Source organism: Mesoplodon bidens (genome assembly GCF_964165515.1).
Source record: "Mesoplodon bidens genome assembly, chromosome: 18".
NCBI classification, from domain to species: Eukaryota; Metazoa; Chordata; class Mammalia; order Artiodactyla; family Ziphiidae; genus Mesoplodon; species Mesoplodon bidens.
In genome coordinates this window covers 58,298,659-58,317,889 of record NC_138175.1, presented here as the reverse complement: position 1 = coordinate 58,317,889, position 19,231 = coordinate 58,298,659, and the positions used below count along the sequence as shown (strand labels likewise).

Sequence of the window (19,231 nt, the reverse complement as noted above, 5' to 3'; positions counted from 1 at the left end):
AGATCAATTAAGTGTCCGGATTGAGGCGCACTATACATGTAGAAGACACACCTGACTTTAAAGACTCAGTTAAAAAAGAAAAAAAGAATGTAAAAAAATCTCACTGGTAATTGTTTATATTGATTATGAATTAAAATGGTAATATTTCAGATATACTGTATTGAGTTAAACAAAATGTATTATTAAAATTAACTTTAACAATTGATTTGTTTACTGTTTTCAGTATGGCTTCTGGAAAATTTAAACTTCTGCCTTGCATTATGTCTCTACAGGACAGCACTGCTTCACACTACAGAGTCTACGCCATTCTACTGCTCCACTTTCTGTGCAGTACCCCCGGCTTCCTGAAAATGGCTTGTTGATGCAGGTACCATCTCCCCCATGTGACTTGGGCTCCATGAGAGCAGACACCTTAACTGTTTTGTTCACTCTCTCCTCCTGTGTCTGAGACCATGCCCTGTGCAGAGCAGTGCTCAAGAAAAATTATTGCCTGACTTAGTAACCAGTCCAGAATGCTTCCTGGCATGCTGAAAGTGGGGTGCAGTGCAACCATTTTATGTTGAAACCACAGCACAGAGAACAGTTCTAACAGCAGTCATTCCAAGCCCTCTTGTCTTTGGAAAAGGGCAGGGTCTAAAAAAGGCCAAAATGGGGACTTCGCAGATATGATGAAATGAAGGATGCTGAGGTGGGGAGATGATCCTGGATTATCCAGGTGGGCTCAATGTGGTCACAAGGCCCTTACGAGAGGGAGGCAGGAGGTCAGAGACAGAGAAGATGATGGAAGCAGAGTCAGAGAGAAAAAGGTCTGGATACACTGTGCCACCAGTTTTGAAGATGCAGGAAGGGAATGCAGGTGGCATCTAGAAGCCTCCAGAATGAACATGGCCCTGCCTAAACCATTTCAGACATCTGACCTTCAGAACCGTAGGAGAATGAAGGTGTGTTGTTGGAAGTCACTAAGTTGGTGGTAATTTGTCACCAAAGCAATGGGAAACAAATACAGTGACCCTTCCATTTGTTCCTTCCCATTCATGTGCCCTATAAGTGGGCTTTTCTTCTCTTCTGTCAATGACCTGGTGCTAAAAAAATGCATAATTCAGAGGAATCTCAGGGATGCGCTAAGGCCAGATGAAAGGGGCTGGTTGGAGATCACTGAGGTTAGCCTATGAGGTCAGCCTATGAGGTCACTCCAACAGGGCAGAAAGGAGCCGTGGGACACCAGCCCTGCCTAACTCAGACTCACAGGTCCAGAAGGAGCTTGGAGCCCTGCCCTGTCTTCACCTGGGTTACAGGGAAGGGCTGGGTGGCCTGGTGTGTGTTAAACACCTCACTCTGAAGTTGGACCACCTGGGCTTGATGACTATTTTTATTAGCTGTGTTACCTTGGGCAAATTACTTAGCCTCTCTGTGCCAGTTTCCTCCCCTGTTAAACGGGGACAACACAGAACTACTTCTGGAGTTGTCGTGAGGATTAGGTAAGAGTCTACGTGCAATATCTGGCCTTATTTTCCCTCCCATGAGCTATGAATTCAGGTCTTGCAATTCTCCCCTTCCTCACACTGGCCTCCTTGCCAATCCCTGTACGAGCTGCCCCAGTCCTGCCTCAGGACCCCGCCTGCAATGCTCTTTCCCCGTCTCAGTTCCTCATTCCCTTCAACCTTTGTTCTAACCTCACCTTCTCTGTGAGGCTCACCCTCACCATTCTGTTTATTACTGCCACCCACCTCTGACCTCCTGTCCATCAGCCCCCCCCTTCCCAGTTCTGACTTCTCTTTCCTCCACAGTTCTCCTTGCTAACACACACTGTGATCTGCTTCTGGTGCTTACAGTCTGTCCCACCCACTTGAGCATAAGCCCCACGTGCCCTGGACCAGGAGCTGGCACGTGGAAGGGGCTAACTATTCGCTACCTGAATGACTAAATGGCCCAGTAGTAAATACTTCCTTTACCATCACTTCTTCACAGAGCCCTCCCTGGCCCCCTTAGCTGGGGTAGGGGCCTCTTGAACATGCAGTAGGTGCCACTTCATTACGTGGGAAACTACTTCTATTGTTACTACCTCCACCTCTGCCTTCACCTCCTGTTCTACACTGCACACTGTGAGTTGACCAACACTCCTGTGTGTAGCTGTGTGACCTTGGGCAAGACACTGAACCTTACTGGGTCTTTACCTTGATCTTTTATGCCTGAAAAAGGAAGGTGAAGGGCTGCTGCTGTGAGGAGCAGACAAGACAATTATCGTGGTAGCTGTATTTATCATTATCGTTGTTATTAGTGTGGCATGTGGCCAGTGCTGTGGGCTGTGAGTCTTCTGTTCTGAACAGTCTACTGTCCTTCTGTTCACGTGCTCTGGGGAAGCCCTCAGGTGTGTGCATGCTAAATGTGCTCAACCTCTGGTGACAACAATGCCTCCCAGTTAATAATAAGTATGAGATAATAAGGACCTACTGTACAGCACAGGGAACTCTACTCAATACTCTGTAATGGCCTACCTGGGAAAAGGATCTGAAAAAGAGTGGACATATGTGTATGTATAACTGATTCACCTTACTGTACACCTGAAACTAACACAACATTGTAAATCAACTATACCCCAATAGAAATTTAAAAATTTAAAAAAATAGTTAAGTATGAGACTGAGAGCTGTACTGGATATTTATATGCATTATATGATTTCACCTTTAGAGCAAACTGACCACATGGGTTCCAGTTTCCATTTTGAGGATGAAAGAGGGAAGAAGACCTGCCCAATGTCTCAGAGCTTTTTTTTTTTTTTTTTTTTGGCTGTACACGGGCCTCTCACTGCCGCGGCCTCTCCCGCCGCGGAGCACAGGCCTGGGACGCACAGACCCAGTGGCCATGGTTCACGGGCCCAGCCGCCCCGCGGTATGCGGGATCCTCCCGGACCGGGGCACAAACCCGTGTCCCCTGCATCGGCAGGTGGACCCCCAACCACTGCGCCACCAGGGAAGCCCTGTCTCAGAGCTTTAAGTGATGAAGCCTGGGTTTAAGCCCCATCCACATGCAGCACAGTCTGCCCTCTTGGAGCAGGATAAGGGTCTACATGGCAAATACTCCCACTGTCTTCTCTGGCAGGGTTCAGGAGGTGTCAATGTGGCACCACAGTTACGAGATATTCACCTTTGTTATATCAGAGTGCCACAGCACTTGGGGAGCTTTGGAGCAGACCACATTAAGGTTGAGGAGTTGTGGCTCAGTGACAAACTGAGTGGCCTGGCCTTCAATTCTCTGACTGTGCTAAGCAAGGCTTCCCTTGTGTAGAAAAGGGTGACAAAGAATCCTGGATGCCTGAATTCTCTCTGTATTCAACCTTGGGACAGTGATGTGCTGGGTAATTTGCAGTGTCTGCCAATTTCCATGGTGTACATACTCCCACCAGGGCCCACTGTATCAAACTGATGTCACTGAACATGGAACTGGGGAGAGGTGTACACAACGGGTTCATGTGAGGCGGGGCAAGCCAGCTCCAGCACTTCACTGACACGTGGCGTCTGAGAACTTCTGACTAATGTCCCTGCACGGTAGAGGAGGGTTAATGGCTAGCTCTGTGGCCTGAGAATACCCCAATGCAGCTGCCCCATAACATAAAACTCTTGAAATCTTCTGTTTTGTTCTGAAACATCCATATAACTTTTGCATCCTACATCATGATAAATCTGAGTCTGTGTTAATATAAAATCATGTTTTAAATCATTTACCAGATTCTTCCCTTCTGATTCCTCAAGTAAAATGGATTGCTCCAGGAAGTGGCAACGCATCCATCCTGTGGTTTCTCATGGCTGTTTGCCCTTGGCACACACCCCAAGTTGAAGGAGCACGATTCTTGTCCACAAAATAATTTTCTCCAAGAACTCAGCACTGCTGGGGAGGAAAGAACAGCAGTTTGATATTAGATAATTTTGGATTCAAACCTTGCTTCTGCCAATTATTGGCTGTGGGAGAGCCACACAAAGCCTGTTTGCTCACCTGTGCAATGGGGTAAACAAAACCTGCTTCACCCTTAGCTGTTAAAAGTTTACATGAGAGCGCGCTAAACGGGAGAAGCACTGGTTTGAGAAAAGCATGGGTCGCAAGTACACATTGGGACCCTGCCATTAATGGAGGGGAAAAGCGGGGAGACGCCAGCAGATTCCATCCTGTAAGCTGGTAGGAAGCCTGAAGGCTTGATGGGATTCCAGTGTGATAGGAGGCAAGGACATGCTTCAGGACCCCGGAGGAAGATGGCGGAAGAGTAAGACGCGGAGATCACCTTCCTCCCCACAGATACATCAGAAATTCATCTACACGTGGAACAACTCCTACAGAACACCTACTGAACGCTGACAGAAGACCTCAGACCCCCCAAAAGGCAAGAAGCTCCCCACATACCTGGGTAGGGCAAAAGAAAAAAAGAATAAACAGAGACAATAGGATAGGGACGGGACCTGCACCAGTGGGAGGGAGCCGTGAAGGGGGGAAGGTTTCTACACACTACAAGCCCCTTCGCGGGCGGAGACTGCAGGTGGCGGAGGGGGAAAGCTTCGGAGTAGCGGAGGAGAGCACAGCAACAGGGGTGCGGAGGGCAAAGCGGAGAGATTCTGGCACAGAGGACCGGTGCCCTCAGGCACACACCAGCCCGAGAGGCTTGTCTGCTCGGCCGCCGTGGCGGGCGGGGCTGGGAGCTGAGGCTCGGGTATCGGCTTTCAGTCGGAGCGCAGGGAGAGGACTGGGGCTGGCGGCAGGAAGAGAGCCTGAAGGAGTTAGTGCACCACGGCTAGCCCGGAGGGAGTCCGGGGAAAGGGTCTGGAGCTGCTGAAGAGGCAAGAGACTTTTTTCCCTTTTGTTTCCTGGTGCGCGAGGAGAGGGCATTAAGAGGGCTGCTTGGGGAAGCGCCGGTGACAGGCACGAGCCGCGGGTAAGGCACGGACCTCGGAGACGGGCGTGGGCCGCCGCCGCCGCCGCCGCCCGCCCGCCGCGGCCCGCCGCCGCCGCCGCCGCCGCCGCCGCCGCGGGGCCTGTGTGCGAGCGCGGGTCACTGTCCGCCCCGCCTTCCGGGGGGCCTGTGCACCCCGCCACTGCTGGGGTCCCCGAGACCCGGGGACGGCTTTCCCGGGAAAGCGCACGGAGCGCCACGGGCTGCTGCAACGTCACGCCGGCCTCTGCCGCCGCAGGCCCGCCCCACACTGCGCGCCCCTCCCTCCCCTCTGCCTGAGTGAGCCAGAGCCCCCGAATCAGCGGCTCCTTTAAACCCGTCCTGTCTGAGCGAAGAACGGACGCCCTCCGGCGACCTACGCGCAGAGGCGGGGCCAGGTCCAAGGCTGAGACCCGGGAGCTGTGAGAGCAGAGGCAGGGAAATCTCTCTGTGCAGCCTCGGAGGCAGCGGATTAAAGCTCCACGGTCCATTTGATGTGCCCTGCGTCTGTGGAGTGCATGAATGGACAGCGAATCATCCCAAATTGAGGAAGTGGACTTTGAGGACAAGATTTAAGACTTTCCCCCCTTTTCCTCTTTTTACAACGAATTATTCCAAATTAAGGAGGTGGACTTAGAGAGCAAGATTTCAGACTTCTCGCCCTTTTCCTCTTTTTACAACGAATTATCCCAAATTGAGGAGGTGGACTTGGAGAGCAAGATTTTTGATTTTTCCCCCTGCTCTCTTTTTGTGAATGTGTATGTGTAATCTTCTGTGTAAGATTCTCTCTGTATAGCTTTGCTTCCACCATATGTCTCAGGGTTCTATCGGTCCGTTTTTTTTTTTTTTTTTTCAATAATTACTTTCTAATTTTAATAACGCTACTATATTTCATACTTTATTCTATTTTACTTTACCTGCTCTTTCTTTTTTTCCTACTCTCCCTTCCTCCCTCCCTCCCTCCGCTCCTCCTTTCCTTCTTTCTTTTTCTTTCCTCCCTCCCACCCTTCTTCTTTCCACTTTCTTTTTCTTTCCTTCCTCCCTCCCTCCTGTCTTTCTTCCTTTCCTTTCTCCCTCCCTCCCTCCTTTCTTTCCTTCTTTCTTTCCATCCTTCCTCCCTCCCTCCCTCCCTCCTTTCTTTCTTCCTTCCTTTCTTCCTTCCTTTCTTCCCTTCTTCCTTTCTTTCCCTCTCTCTTTCTTTCTTCTACTAATTCTTTCTTTCTACTTTTTCTCCCTGTTACTCTGAGCCGGGTGGATGAAAGGCTCTTGGTGCTGCAGCCAGGAGCCAGTGCTGTGCCTCTGAAGTGGGAGAGCCAACTTCAGGACACGGGTCCACAACAGACCTCCCAGCTCCACATAATATCAAGCAGCAAAAATCTCCCAGAGATCTCCATCCCAACACCAGCACCCAGCTTCAGTCAACGACCAGCAAGCTACAGTGCAGGTCACCCTATGCCAAGCAACTAGCAAGGCAGGAACACAACCCCACCCATTAGCAGAGAGGCTACCTAAAAACATAATAAGGCCATAGGCACCCCAAAACACACCACCAGACGTGGACCTGTCCACCAGAAAGACAAGATCGAGCCTCAACCACCAGAGCACAGGAATTAGTCCCCCCCACCAGGAAGCCTACACAACCTACTGAAACAACCTTAGCCACTGGGGTCAGACACCAAAAACAACGGGAACTACGAATCTGCAGCCGGCAAAAAGGAGACCCCAAACACAGTAACATAAGCAAAATGAGAAGGCAGAAAAACACACAGCAGGTGAAGGAGCAAGATAAACACCTACCAGACCTAACAAATGAAGAGGTAATAGGCAGTCTACCTGAAAAAGAATTCAGAATAATGATAGTAAAGCTGATCCAAGATTCTATTTCCATGATCCATAATCTTGGAAATAGAATAGACAACATGCAAGAAACAGTTAACAAGGACCTAGAAGAACTAAAGATGAATCAAGCATCGATTAAAAACACAATAAATGAAATGAAAAATACTCTAGATGGGATCAATAGCAGAATAACTGAGGCAGAAGAACGGATAAGTGAGGTGGAAGATAAAATAGTGGAAATAACTGATGCAGAGCAAAATAAAGAAAAAAGAATGAAAAGAACAGAGGAGAGTCTCAGAGATCTCTGGGACAACATTAAACGCACCAACATTCGAATTATAGGGGTTCCAGAAGAAGAAGAGAAAAAGAAAGGGACTGAGAAAATATTTGAAGAGATTATAGTTGAAAACTTCCCTAATTTGGGAAAGGAAATAGTTAATCAAGTCCAGGAGGCACAGAGAGTCCCATACAGAATAAATCCAAGGAGAAATACACCAAGACACATATTAATCAAACTGTCAAAAATTAAACACAAAGAAATCATATTAAAAGCAGCAAGGCAAAAACAACAAATAACACACAAGGGAATCCCCATAAGGTTAACAGCTGATCTCTCAGCAGAAACCCTACAAGCCAGAAGGGAGTGGCAGGACATAATTAAAGTGATGAAGGAGAGAAACCTGCAACCTAGATTACTCTACCCAGCAAGGATCTCATTCAGATTTGATGGAGAAATTAAAACGTTTACAGACAAGCAAAAGCTGAGAGAGTTCAGCACCACCAAACCAGCTTTACAACAAATGCTAAAGGAACTTCTCTAGGCAAGAAACACAACAGAATGAATATACCTACAATAACGAACCCAAAGCAATTAAGGAAATGGGAATAGGAACATACATATCAATAATTACCTTAAATGTAAATGGACTAAATGCTCCCACCAAAAGACACAGAGTGGCTGAATGGATACAAAAACAAGACCCATATATATGCTGTCTACAAGAGACCCACTTCAGACCTAGAGACACATACAGATTGAAAGTAAAGGGATGGAAAAAGATATTCCATGCAAATGGAAATCAAAAGAAAGCTGGAGTAGCAATTCTTATATCAGACAAAATAGACTTTAAAATAAAGACTATTAGAAGAGACAAGGAAGGACACTACATAACGATAAAGGGATCGATCCAAGAAGAAGATATAACAATTGTAAATATTTATGCACCCAACATAGGAGCACCTCAATACATAAGGCAAATACTAACAGCCATAAAAGGGGAAATCGACAGTAACACACTCATAGTAGGGGACTTTAACACCCCACTTTCACCAATGGACAGATCATCCAAAATGAAAATAAATAAGGAAACACAAGCTTTAAATGATACATTAAACGAGATGGACTTAGTTGATATTTATAGGACATTCCATCCAAAAACAACAGAATACACATTTTTCTCAAGTGCTCATGGAACATTCTCCAGGATAGATCATATCTTGGGTCACAAATCAAGCCTCGGTAATTTTAAGAAAATTGAAATTGTATCAAGTATCTTCTCCGACCACAATGCTATGAGACTAGACATCAATTACAGGAAAAGATGTGTAAAAAATACAAACACATGGAGGCTAAACAATACACTACTCAATAACGAAGTGATCACTGAAGAAATCAAAGAGGAAATTAAAAAATACCTAGAAACAAATGACAATGGAGACACGACGACCCAAAACCTATGGGACGCAGCAAAAGCAGTTCTAAGGGGGAAGTTTATAGCAATACAATCCCACCTTAAGAAACAGGAAGCATTTCGAGTAAACAACCTGACCCTGCACCTAAAGCAATTAGAGAAAGAAGAACAAAAATACCCCAAAGCTAGCAGAAGGAAAGAAATCATAAAGATCAGATCAGAAATAAATGAAAAAGAAATGAAGGAAACGATAGCAAAGATCAACCAAACTAAAAGCTGGTTCTTTGAGAAGATAAACAAAATTGACAAACCATTAGCCAGACTCATCAAGAAAAAAAGGGAGAAGACTCAAATCAATAGAATTAGAAATGAAAAAGGAGAAGTAACAACTGACACTGCAGAAATACAAAAGATTATGAGAGATTACTATAAGCAACTCTATTCCAATAAAATGGACAACCTGGAAGAAATGGACACATTCTTAGAAATGCACAACCTGCCAAGACTGACTCAGGAAGAAATAGAAAATATGAATAGACCAATCACAAGCACTGAAATTGAAACTGTGATTAAAAATCTTCCATCAAACAAAAGCCCAGGACCAGATGGCTTCACAGGTGAATTCTATCAAACATTTAGAGAAGAGCTAACACCTATCCTTCTCAAACTCTTCCAAAATATAGCAGAGGGAGGAACACTCCCAAATTCATTCTACGAGGCCGACATCACCTTGATACCAAAACCAGGCAAGGATGTCACAAAGAAAGAAAACTACAGGCCAATATCACTGATGAACATAGATGCAAAAATCCTCAACAAAATACTAGCAAACAGAATCCAACAGCACATTAAAAGGATCATACACCATGATCAAGTGGGGTTTATCCCAGGAATGCAAGGATTCTTCAATATACGCAAATCAATCAATGTAATACACCATATTAACAAGTTGAAGGAGAAAAACCATATGATCATCTCAATAGATGCAGAGAAAGCTTTCGACAAAATTCAACACCCATTTATGATAAAAACCCTGCAGAAAGTAGGTATAGAGGGATCTTTCCTCAACATAATAAAGGCCATATATGACAAACCCACAGCCAACATTGTCCTCAATGGTGAAAAACTGAAACCATTTCCACTAAGATCAGGAACAAGACAAGGCTGCCCACTCTCACCACTCTTATTCAACATAGTTTTGGAAGTTTTAGCCACAGCAATCAGAGAAGAAAAGGAAATAAAAGGAATCCAAATTGGAAAAGAAGAAGTAAAGCTGTCACTGTTTGCAGATGACATGATACTATACATAGAGAATCCTAAAGATGCTACCGAAAAACTACTAGAGCTAATCAATGAATTTGGTAAAGTAGCAGGATATAAAATTAATGTACAGAAATCTCTGGCATTCCTATACACTAATGATGAAAAATCTGAAAATGAAATCAAGAAAACACTCCCATTTACCATCGCAACAAAAAGAATAAAATATCTAGGAATAAACCTACCTAAGGAGACAAAAGACCTGTATGCAGAAAACTATAAGACACTGATGAAAGAAATTAAAGATGATACAAATAGATGGAGAGATATACCATGCTCCTGGATTGGAAGAATCAATATTGTGAAAATGACTCTACTACCGAAAGCAATCTACAGATTCAATGCAATCCCTATCAAACTACCAATGGCATTTTTCACAGAACTAGAACAAAAAATTTCAAAATTTGTTTGGAAAAACAAAAGGCCCCGAATAGCTAAAGCAATCTTGAGAACGAAAAACGGAGCTGGAGGAATCAGGCTCCCTGACTTCAGACTATACTACAAAGCTACAGTAATTAAGACAGTCTGGTACTGGCATAAAAACAGAAAGATAGATCAGTGGATCAGGATAGAAAGCCCAGAGATAAACCCACGCACATATGGCCAACTTATCTTTGATAAAGGAGGCAGGAATGTACAGTGGAGAAAGGACAGCCTCTTCAATAAGTGGTGCTGGGAAAACTGGACAGGGACATGTAAAAGTTTGAGATTAGATCATTCCCTAGCACCATACACAAAAATAAGCTCAAAATGGATTAAAGACTTAAATGTAAGGCCAGAAACTATCAAACTCTTAGAGGAAAACATAGGTAGAACACTCTATGACATAAATCACAGCAAGATCCTTTTGGACCCACCTCCTAGAGAAATGGAAATAAAAACAAAGATAAACAAATGGGACCTAATGAAACTTCAAAGCTTTTGCACAGCAAAGGAAACCATAAAGAAGACCAAAAGACAACCCTCAGAATGGGAGAAAATATTTGCAAATGAAGCAACTGACAAAGGATTAATCTCCAAAATTTATAAACAGCTCATGCAGCTCAATAGCAAAAAAACAGACAACCCAATCCAAAAATGGGCAGAAGACTTAAATAGGCATTTCTCCAAAGAAGATATACAGACTGCCAACAAACACATGAAAGAATGCTCAACATCATTAATCATTAGAGAAATGCAAATCAAAACTACAATGAGATATCATCTCACACCAGTCAGAATGGCCATCATCAAGGAATCTAGAAACAATAAATGCTGGAGAGGGTGTGGAGAAAAGGGAACACTCTTGCACTGCTGGTGGGAATGTGAATTGGTACAGCCACTATGGAGAACGGTATGGAGGTTCCTTAAAAAACTACAAATAGAACTACCATATGACCCAGCAATCCCACTACTGGGCATATACCCTGAGAAAACCATAATTCAAAAAGAGACATGTACCAAAATGTTCATTGCAGCTCTATTCACAATAGCCCGGAGCTGGAAACAACCTAAGTGTCCATCATCGGATGAATGGATAAAGAAGATGTGGCACATATATACAATGGAATATTACTCAGCCATAAAAAGAAACGAAACTGAGCTATTTGTAATGAGGTGGATAGACCTAGAGTCTGTCATACAGAGTGAAGTTAGTCAGAAAGAGAAAGACAAATACCGTATGCTAACACATATATACGGAATTTAAAAAAAAATGTCATGAAGAACCTAGGGGCAAAACGAGAATAAAGACACAGACCTACTTGAGAATGGACTTGAGGATATGGGGAGGGGGAAGGGTAAGCTGTGACAAAGCGAAAGAGAGGCATGGACATATATACACTACCAAACGTAAGGTAGATAGATAGTGGGAAGCAGCCGCAGAGCACAGGGAGATCAGCTCGGTGCTTTGTGACCGCCTGGAGGGGTGGGATGGGGAGGGTGGGAGGGAGGGAGATGCATGAGGGAAGGGATGTGGGAACAGATGTATATGTATGACTGATTCACTTTGTTATAAAGCAGAAACTAATTAAAAAAAAAAAAAAGAAATCTAGAAACAATAAATGCTGGAGAGGGTGTGGAGAAAAGGGAACACTCTTGCACTGCTGGTGGGAATGTGAATTGGTACAGCCACTATGGAGAACGGTATGGAGGTTCCTTAAAAAACTACAAATAGAACTACCATATGACCCAGCAATCCCACTACTGGGCATATACCCTGAGAAAACCATAATTCAAAAAGAGACATGTACCAAAATGTTCATTGCAGCTCTATTCACAATAGCCCGGAGCTGGAAACAACCTAAGTGTCCATCATCGGATGAATGGATAAAGAAGATGTGGCACATATATACAATGGAATATTACTCAGCCATAAAAAGAAACGAAACTGAGCTATTTGTAATGAGGTGGATAGACCTAGAGTCTGTCATACAGAGTGAAGTTAGTCAGAAAGAGAAAGACAAATACCGTATGCTAACACATATATACGGAATTTAAAAAAAAAATGTCATGAAGAACCTAGGGGCAAAACGGGAATGAAGACGCAGACCTACTTGAGAATGGACTTGAGGATATGGGGAGGGGGAAGGGTGGGCTGTGACAAGGCGAAAGAGAGGCATGGACATATATACACTACCAAACGTCAGGTAGATAGATAGTGGGAAGCAGCCGCAGAGCACAGGGAGATCAGCTCGGTGCTTTGTGACCGCCTGGAGGGGTGGGATGGGGAGGGTGGGAGGGAGGGAGATGCATGAGGGAAGGGATGTGGGAACAGATGTATATGTATGACTGATTCACTTTGTTATAAAGCAGAAACTAATTAAAAAAATGAATAAATAAACTTAAAAAAAAAAAAAAAAAAAAAAAAAAAAAGTTTACATGAGAGATCTTCAGCAATAGGCACACGGTTATTTCTTGCCTTCCTTTTCCTTTTTAATTCAGTATACACCACGCATCACCAAGGAAGCCTGACACTAAGAGGGCCAAAGTAAGAATTCACACACAGTGCTGGTTGGAGAGAAATTAACAGTATCTTTAAGACTGAAGGTGCACATACCCCTTAACCCGGTAACCTCATTTCTGGTATGTGTCTTCAGACGTCCTCGTATGTGTGTACAATGCCAGGGTTTGTAGGAAGAGGCAGTACAGTCCTACAGCGAAGGACATCCCTCTGGAGCCAGGCTGCCTGGGTTCAGCTTCCAACTCTGCCACCCCCTACCTGTGTGACCTCAGACAGGCTCCCTGTCCTCTTTGGGCCTGAGCTTCCTCAACAGTCAAATGAGGTAAACAACAACGATGACTCCACAGGGCTGTTGTGAAAATTAAATGAATGAAAAGATGTAACACACTTAGAGCAGTGCCAGTGCTAAACAGAATGTTAGTTTTTTTATTATCATTATGTTACTGAGTCCAATCTCATAGTGTTCGCCCTACAACAGGCCAGTAAATCGAGAGACGAGTTGTTGGGGCAAGGAACAGTGACTTTATTCGGAAAGCCAGAAGACGGAGATGATGATGACTCATGTCCCAAAGAATCATCTTTCCTGAGTTAGGATTCAAGATTTTTTTTATACTATAAGGGAGGGAAAAAAGTCAAACATTTCAGAGGGGATGTGTTCATTTCTTCCTTCCTGCAGTCATTCACAGGTGGGTTTGGTCAGGATGTTTCCTATGGGCTAAACAAAGGTATTTTAGCTTAATGCTCATTACCTGGGAGGCAGGGTTTCCCAGAGAACCCCATTATGTGTAATTCAAGCTTATAGGCAACCTCCCTTTAGTGATTAACTTGTAATAGAATACAAAGGTTCTGGGACTTCCCTGGCAGTCCAGTGGTTAGGACTCTGCACTTCCACTGCAAGGGGCACAGGTTCGACCCCTGGTCGGGGGAACTAAGATCCCACATGCCTCGCAGTGCAGCCAAAGGAAAAAAAAAAAGAACACAAAGGTTCTTCCCTATTACAATTACTACTCCTATCAAGAGATTGGAAACAACTGCCCATCAATAATAAAATCAGTGAATGTTACACGCACATATGGGACACCGTGTAGTTCTTAAAAGGAACAAGGCAGCACTACCTCAGGGGTCCTTTACTGGGGGCAATTTTGCCCCTGGAGGACACTTGCAATGTCTGGAACATCTGTGGTTGTCCCAACTTGGGGGTGGGGGGTGCTCCTGGGATCTAATGGGTCGAGGCCAGGGATACTTCTAAACATCCTATAATGCACAGGACAGCACCCAAAGCAAAGGACAATCTGGCCCAAAATGTCGACTGTACTGAGGTTGAGAAACCTGCTCTACATGTACTGTGTGAAATGATCTCCAAGATATGGTATAATGAGGAGAATAAAGGCATAGAGAAAGTACTTAGAAAAAACAAAATACAGGATACGAATACATGAGTTTGAAAAGGAACAGACAAGTTCTGGAAGGGAAATAAAGAAGCTGGTAGCAGCGATTGTCCCTGAAGAAGGGAACTGGGTCACTAGGCTTGGAAACTCAAAACTCACTTTTCCCTATCTACCTACGCTTTGGCGTTCTGTATCATATATATCATTACCTTTTCAAAACATCATCACCACCACAAATAAAGAGGCTGGATCCTACACCACCTCAGGGCAGCGCTGTAAACCTGGCCTCTCTTCCAAGTCCCAGACCTTAGGGTGGGAAGGGGCTTTGCAATTTACCACAAAGCTAAATTCCTGCTCCTAAGGTAAGGATGGCTAGAACCTGGATGAAAACAAGCTTAAAGAGTTACTGGAGGGACTTCCCTGGTGGCACAATGGTTAGGAATCCGCCTACCAGTGCAGGGGACACAGGTTCGAGCCCTGGTCCGGGAGGATCCCACATGCCATGGAGCAACTGGGCCCGTGTGCCACAACTGCTGAGCCTGCGCTCTAGAGCCCGCTGCTGCAGCTGCTGAGGTCCTCACGCCTGGAGCCCGGTGCTCCGCAACAGGAGAGGCCACAGTGATGAGGGGCCCGTGCACCACAAGGAAGAGTGGCCCCCGATTGCCGCAGCTAGAGAAAGCCCGTGTGCAGCAACGAAGACCCAATGCAGCCAAAATAATAATAATAATAATAAATTAATTAAAATAAAAAGAGTTACTGGACAGTGCCCATGCCTCCCCTCAGGGCACAGCACCCCTGTGATCCTGGGGGCCTGTGCTGGGTGTTGAGTTGGGGGTGGGTCCTGACATACCCGAAAGCCAGCCATTAATGCACCCACACATTGCTTCCGTTCAGCCAGAGTTTGTTTTTGCTATACCACCTATCTAGTATTTTAAGATCACCTCTATCCTGAACCTGCCAGCCCCAGAGGCCGGGGATATAGAAAGGTACTTTCTCCAAAGACCCAAGCCCAGCTATAGCAGAAAATATAAGCTTTGCATCTGAATGTCAGACCTGCCCTTGCTCTGCTGGCACGGGAAAAGATCTGATTTCCTCACTTGTAGGATGGGGCTAGGAATGTCCCTATTGCAGGGAAGTGCAGCTGTAGGGACTGCCCTTGATAAGATATTGAAAGCACTCAGAATGAATTTCTTTCATTCTGAGAAGCCCCCCCAGAGGAGCCCACAAACTCTCACAGCTGCAGCTCTCAACCTTGTTTGTACACAGGAATCTCTTGGGAGCTTTTTAATAACTACTGATGGCTGGGCCCCATGCCAGAACCATTAAGTCAGAATCTCTGGGGATGGAGTCCAGGCATGTCTTATTTTTATCTTTTAAGATTTCTAAATTATACGCAAGGCCACAGTTTTTAGAGCTACTGCCCCAGTCTCCAAGCCTCAGTAGCGGGCTGGAGATATGACCTCTCCTTGTTAAGAGTCCAGACCTCAGCACTGGGGAGGAGAAAAGTCTTTGATAAGCTCAAAGCCAAACCCTTAGATTCCCTGATCAAAGGATTCCAAGGAGTCATTGATGGTGGCCATTCTTGGCTTTGGAGTTGACTGAGATGCCCATGGGAAGCCTGGGTGTCGACACTGAAAACAGCACCCAGTGTCACCCTGTAATCCTTTCACCTGCTTTCCTTTTCAAAATAATTACTGCCACCTGTTATAAATTTAATTTTATCTCTCTACTAAATGCAAGCTCCAATGAGTAGAAACCTAGTCCATCCTGACTAGCAAGGTGCTTGGCCCATGGCAGGCATCTGACTGCTGAATGAATGAGTGCCTCTCAGAGCCTACCCAGGTTGCAGGCTTTGGACACCCTTTCTTCTCATCTCAGAAACATTATCCCTTTATCACCTCTCTCATCCATCCCCCTTGCTCTCCTCCCCACCCTCACGCCCCGAAAATGTTCATGGTGTGCCCTCATCATAGTCCTGTACACCAGTGGTTCTCAACTGGGGTGATTTTGTTCTCCGGGGGATACCAGGCTGTGTCTGGAGACACTTCTGCTTGTTAAAATTGGGGCAGCAGGGGTATGCTACTGGCATCTGGGGGGAAGAGAACAGGAATAATTCTAAACATCCGACAATATATAGGACAGCTCTCCCCCGTCTCTCAAGTATCTGCCCCAAAGCATCCAAAGTGCCAAGGCTGGGGCTTCCCTGGTGGCGCAGTGGTTAAGAATCCACCTGCCAATGTAGGGAACACGGGTTCGAGCCCTGATCCGGGAAGGTCCCACACACCGCGGAGCAACTAAGCCTGTGCGCCTACAACTACTGAGCCTGTGCTCTAGAGCCCGCACGCCACAACTACTGAAGCCCGTGAGCCACAACTACTGAAAGCCCACGCGCCTAGAGCCCGTGCTCCGCAACAAGAGAAACCACCGCAATGAGAAGCCCGCGCACCGCAACAAACAGAAGCCCCAGCTTGCCGCAACTAGAGAAAGTCCACGCACAGCAACAAAGACCCAACCCAACGCAGCCAAAAATAATCAATCAATAAATAATAAATAAATTTATTTAAAAAAAAAAAAAAAGTGCCAAGGCTGAGAAACCCTGGTCTAGACACGGAGATGTCTCCAGATCGCTGTGTTATCAGGAGATACTCCTCCTCAGTCCCTGCCACTGGGTCTTGACCAGTGGGCTTCTCAGAATGAAAGAAATTAACTCTGAGTGCTTGGGTCTTGACTCCACAGGCTCCCTAGGGATATCTCCATATAGGAAGACCCTCTGGTTCGTGCCCTCCTAGGACCCCGACTAGAAAATTCTGAACCTAAGCTCAATTTAGCCTTTAGGGTTACTTTATCTCTTAACCCGCAACTTTTTCTCTGAGGCTTCATTTCTTGCTTTTCTTCCTGTGGATTTTATTCTCTGGGTGTGGAATCCTTGGTGTTATTAGGTAATAATAAAGCAATTAGCATTTATTCGTTGCTTACTTGTGTCAGGCACTGTTCTACTTAATGCTCACCACAGGCCTAAGATTGGTACTATTATTATCCCCATTTTGCAGGTGAAACTGGGGGTCAGCAATTTAAGTGACCTCTCCCAAAGTCACACAACTACTGAGTGATGGAACCAGAAGTCCCAGAGTCCCCCAGGCTACACTGGTTAGGAAGCAGACACACAACCATACGCAGCCTCAGGTCCCAGAGACCAGGCAGACACTGCCCTCCCTTCAAACGCACTAATGCAATAACAGACAACAAGGAGCAGCTGGGCTACTGGGGGCACCGCCTCTCAGCTAGAAAAGGTCAGATCCGCAGCTCTGAGAAGGACTGCTCAATCTCAAGTTCAGAGATGCCAATTTCTCCAGCGTTCACCACCGCGCTCCTACCTCTGCACGGGGACAGCGAAAAACGACCACCAGCACTCCAACAAACACCCAGCACCTACACAGGGCGTGGAGACTGCCAAGCTCGGCACGGGGTATTTCACTACGTTACCCCATTTATATAATTTTCCCAAAACTGACGCGGGTGTTGTTATCCTGTTTTACCGAGAAGGAAAGCCTCCCACAACCGCACACATACTTCCTTGCCAGGAGCCTGCACGCCCGTAAAGCCGCTCAGAATCCTCCCCACAGGGATCCTCCTTCCACGCTTACAGGGAGACATACACCTCGACAGCGCTGTCGCACACTGCTACACACTCACAACCGCAAAGCCACTGAAGCACAATCATACAGCCACCCGGTCAAATCACGCAGCCACTTCAGACGGCGATAAACGGCCACCTACATCAGTCGGTCACACACACACACACGAACGCGCTTCAACAACACAAATTTTCACAGCCACACTTACATACCCATTCCCGGCCCCCTCCCACAGGCGCAGTCACCTCTTCCTCACATAAACACCACAGACCTTGCGGTGAAATACGAACATGGTCCTGAGGCACGTCCCCGTCACCACACGGCTGGCTCCGTCACAGACAAACGCAGAAACGCCACAACCCGCTCTCCTCTCACAACACAGCGACGCCACCACACGCTTCAAACACACTCCCTCACCTCACACTCCGTCACCACACAACCAGACAAAACCCCACAGGCGGTCACGGGCGGAAAATTCCAGGCAGCCGTGGGCGCACACCCACAGCCACACTCACCCTGTCCTCCAGGGTCGCGTCCCGGCGGCGCCCACCACAGCAGCTGCGCAGGCACGGCGCGCTCCCCGCGCTCCCCGGGCCTGCGCACTCCCCTCCGCGGCCCTCGGTCGGCACTGGCTGGCCCCGCCCCCTCACGCGCGAGACACGTCGGCGAGCCGAGGCCACGCCCCCAGGCGTTCCAGAGAGCGCGAGGCCACGCCCCTAAATAAACCCACGCGGTGCGCAGGCGCTTACTCACCTCTCCCGGGACCTTTCCACAGGCACAGACCTGAGGCCCCGCCCCCCTCACACGCCGGCGTACGCAGGCGCGCTCGCGCACTCGGAGCCGCTCTTGGGGGCATCGCCGCTCTCGTGCCCGCCCGAGGCCCTGCCCCTACACCAGCCCTCGGAACACGCTGCGCCGCGCGCACGCGCAAGGGCCGCCTAGCGCTTCCTAGGGCCCCACTTGTTGCTGTCCTTATAAAATCACGTAATGTTTTGAGGTGCTGAGACCCTTCCTTGATCCCTTCAACCAAACCCAAACTCCCCAGCATCCACACCTACACGTTCCCGTCCGGGGGCTTCTAGCCCCAACACCCTCCCCTTTGCCCCTGAAGCTCAGAGGGGTTTGAGGAGCCAGGATCACCCGCGGACTGTAACGCACGCGCTCGCGCATGCGCACTGCGAACTCAGGCTGCACTTCCCAGAAGCCTCCGGGACGTGGCGCCGTTCAGGACGGCCACGCCCGAATCGTGAGGTTGAGGGATCCCGGCCCGCGCTGGCTCCGATCTGTCCGGCCCGGACACGAATGGACCCAGGAGAGGGGCGAAGGGATGTTTCTCCAGGCCAGGGGTGGGATACCGCTTGCGCCTTCTCTGAACGAACAGCCCCAGAGTCCTTTGCGCGGAGCCTTTCCAGGCCCCAGACTACATCTCCCAGGAGGCCCTGCGGCCCGTTTCCGCCTCGTGTAGTGACGCGGCTGCGCGTCGGGCGGGCGGGGACGCGAGC

General features: G+C 47.0%; 1 protein-coding gene and 1 long non-coding RNA gene across 7 annotated transcripts in view; one reads left to right on the top strand and one right to left on the bottom strand.

The window, feature by feature from the left end:
- The window catches only part of ZNF583 (zinc finger protein 583), a 69,228-nt gene extending 68,346 nt beyond the window's left edge, over positions 1-882 (top strand). For both annotated transcript variants that reach the window (XM_081217333.1, XM_081217332.1), the window contains one exon: positions 273-882. In XM_081217333.1, coding sequence (XP_081073459.1) covers positions 273-362 — 90 coding nt within the window. In that variant the 3' untranslated portion in view covers positions 363-882. The remainder of the gene's footprint in view (positions 1-272) is intronic.
- The window catches only part of LOC308606460, a 58,336-nt gene extending 40,012 nt beyond the window's left edge, over positions 1-18,324 (bottom strand). For 4 of the 5 annotated variants that reach the window (XR_014013823.1, XR_014013824.1, XR_014013825.1 and 1 more), the window contains exons 1-2: positions 18,245-18,324; positions 3,723-3,885 (exon numbers count right to left, since the gene is read on the bottom strand). This is a non-coding gene — a long non-coding RNA (uncharacterized lncRNA). The remainder of the gene's footprint in view (positions 1-3,722; positions 3,886-18,244) is intronic. The other variant, XR_014013827.1, reaches the window with a different exon arrangement.
- Between the last annotated feature and the right edge of the window lie 907 nt (positions 18,325-19,231).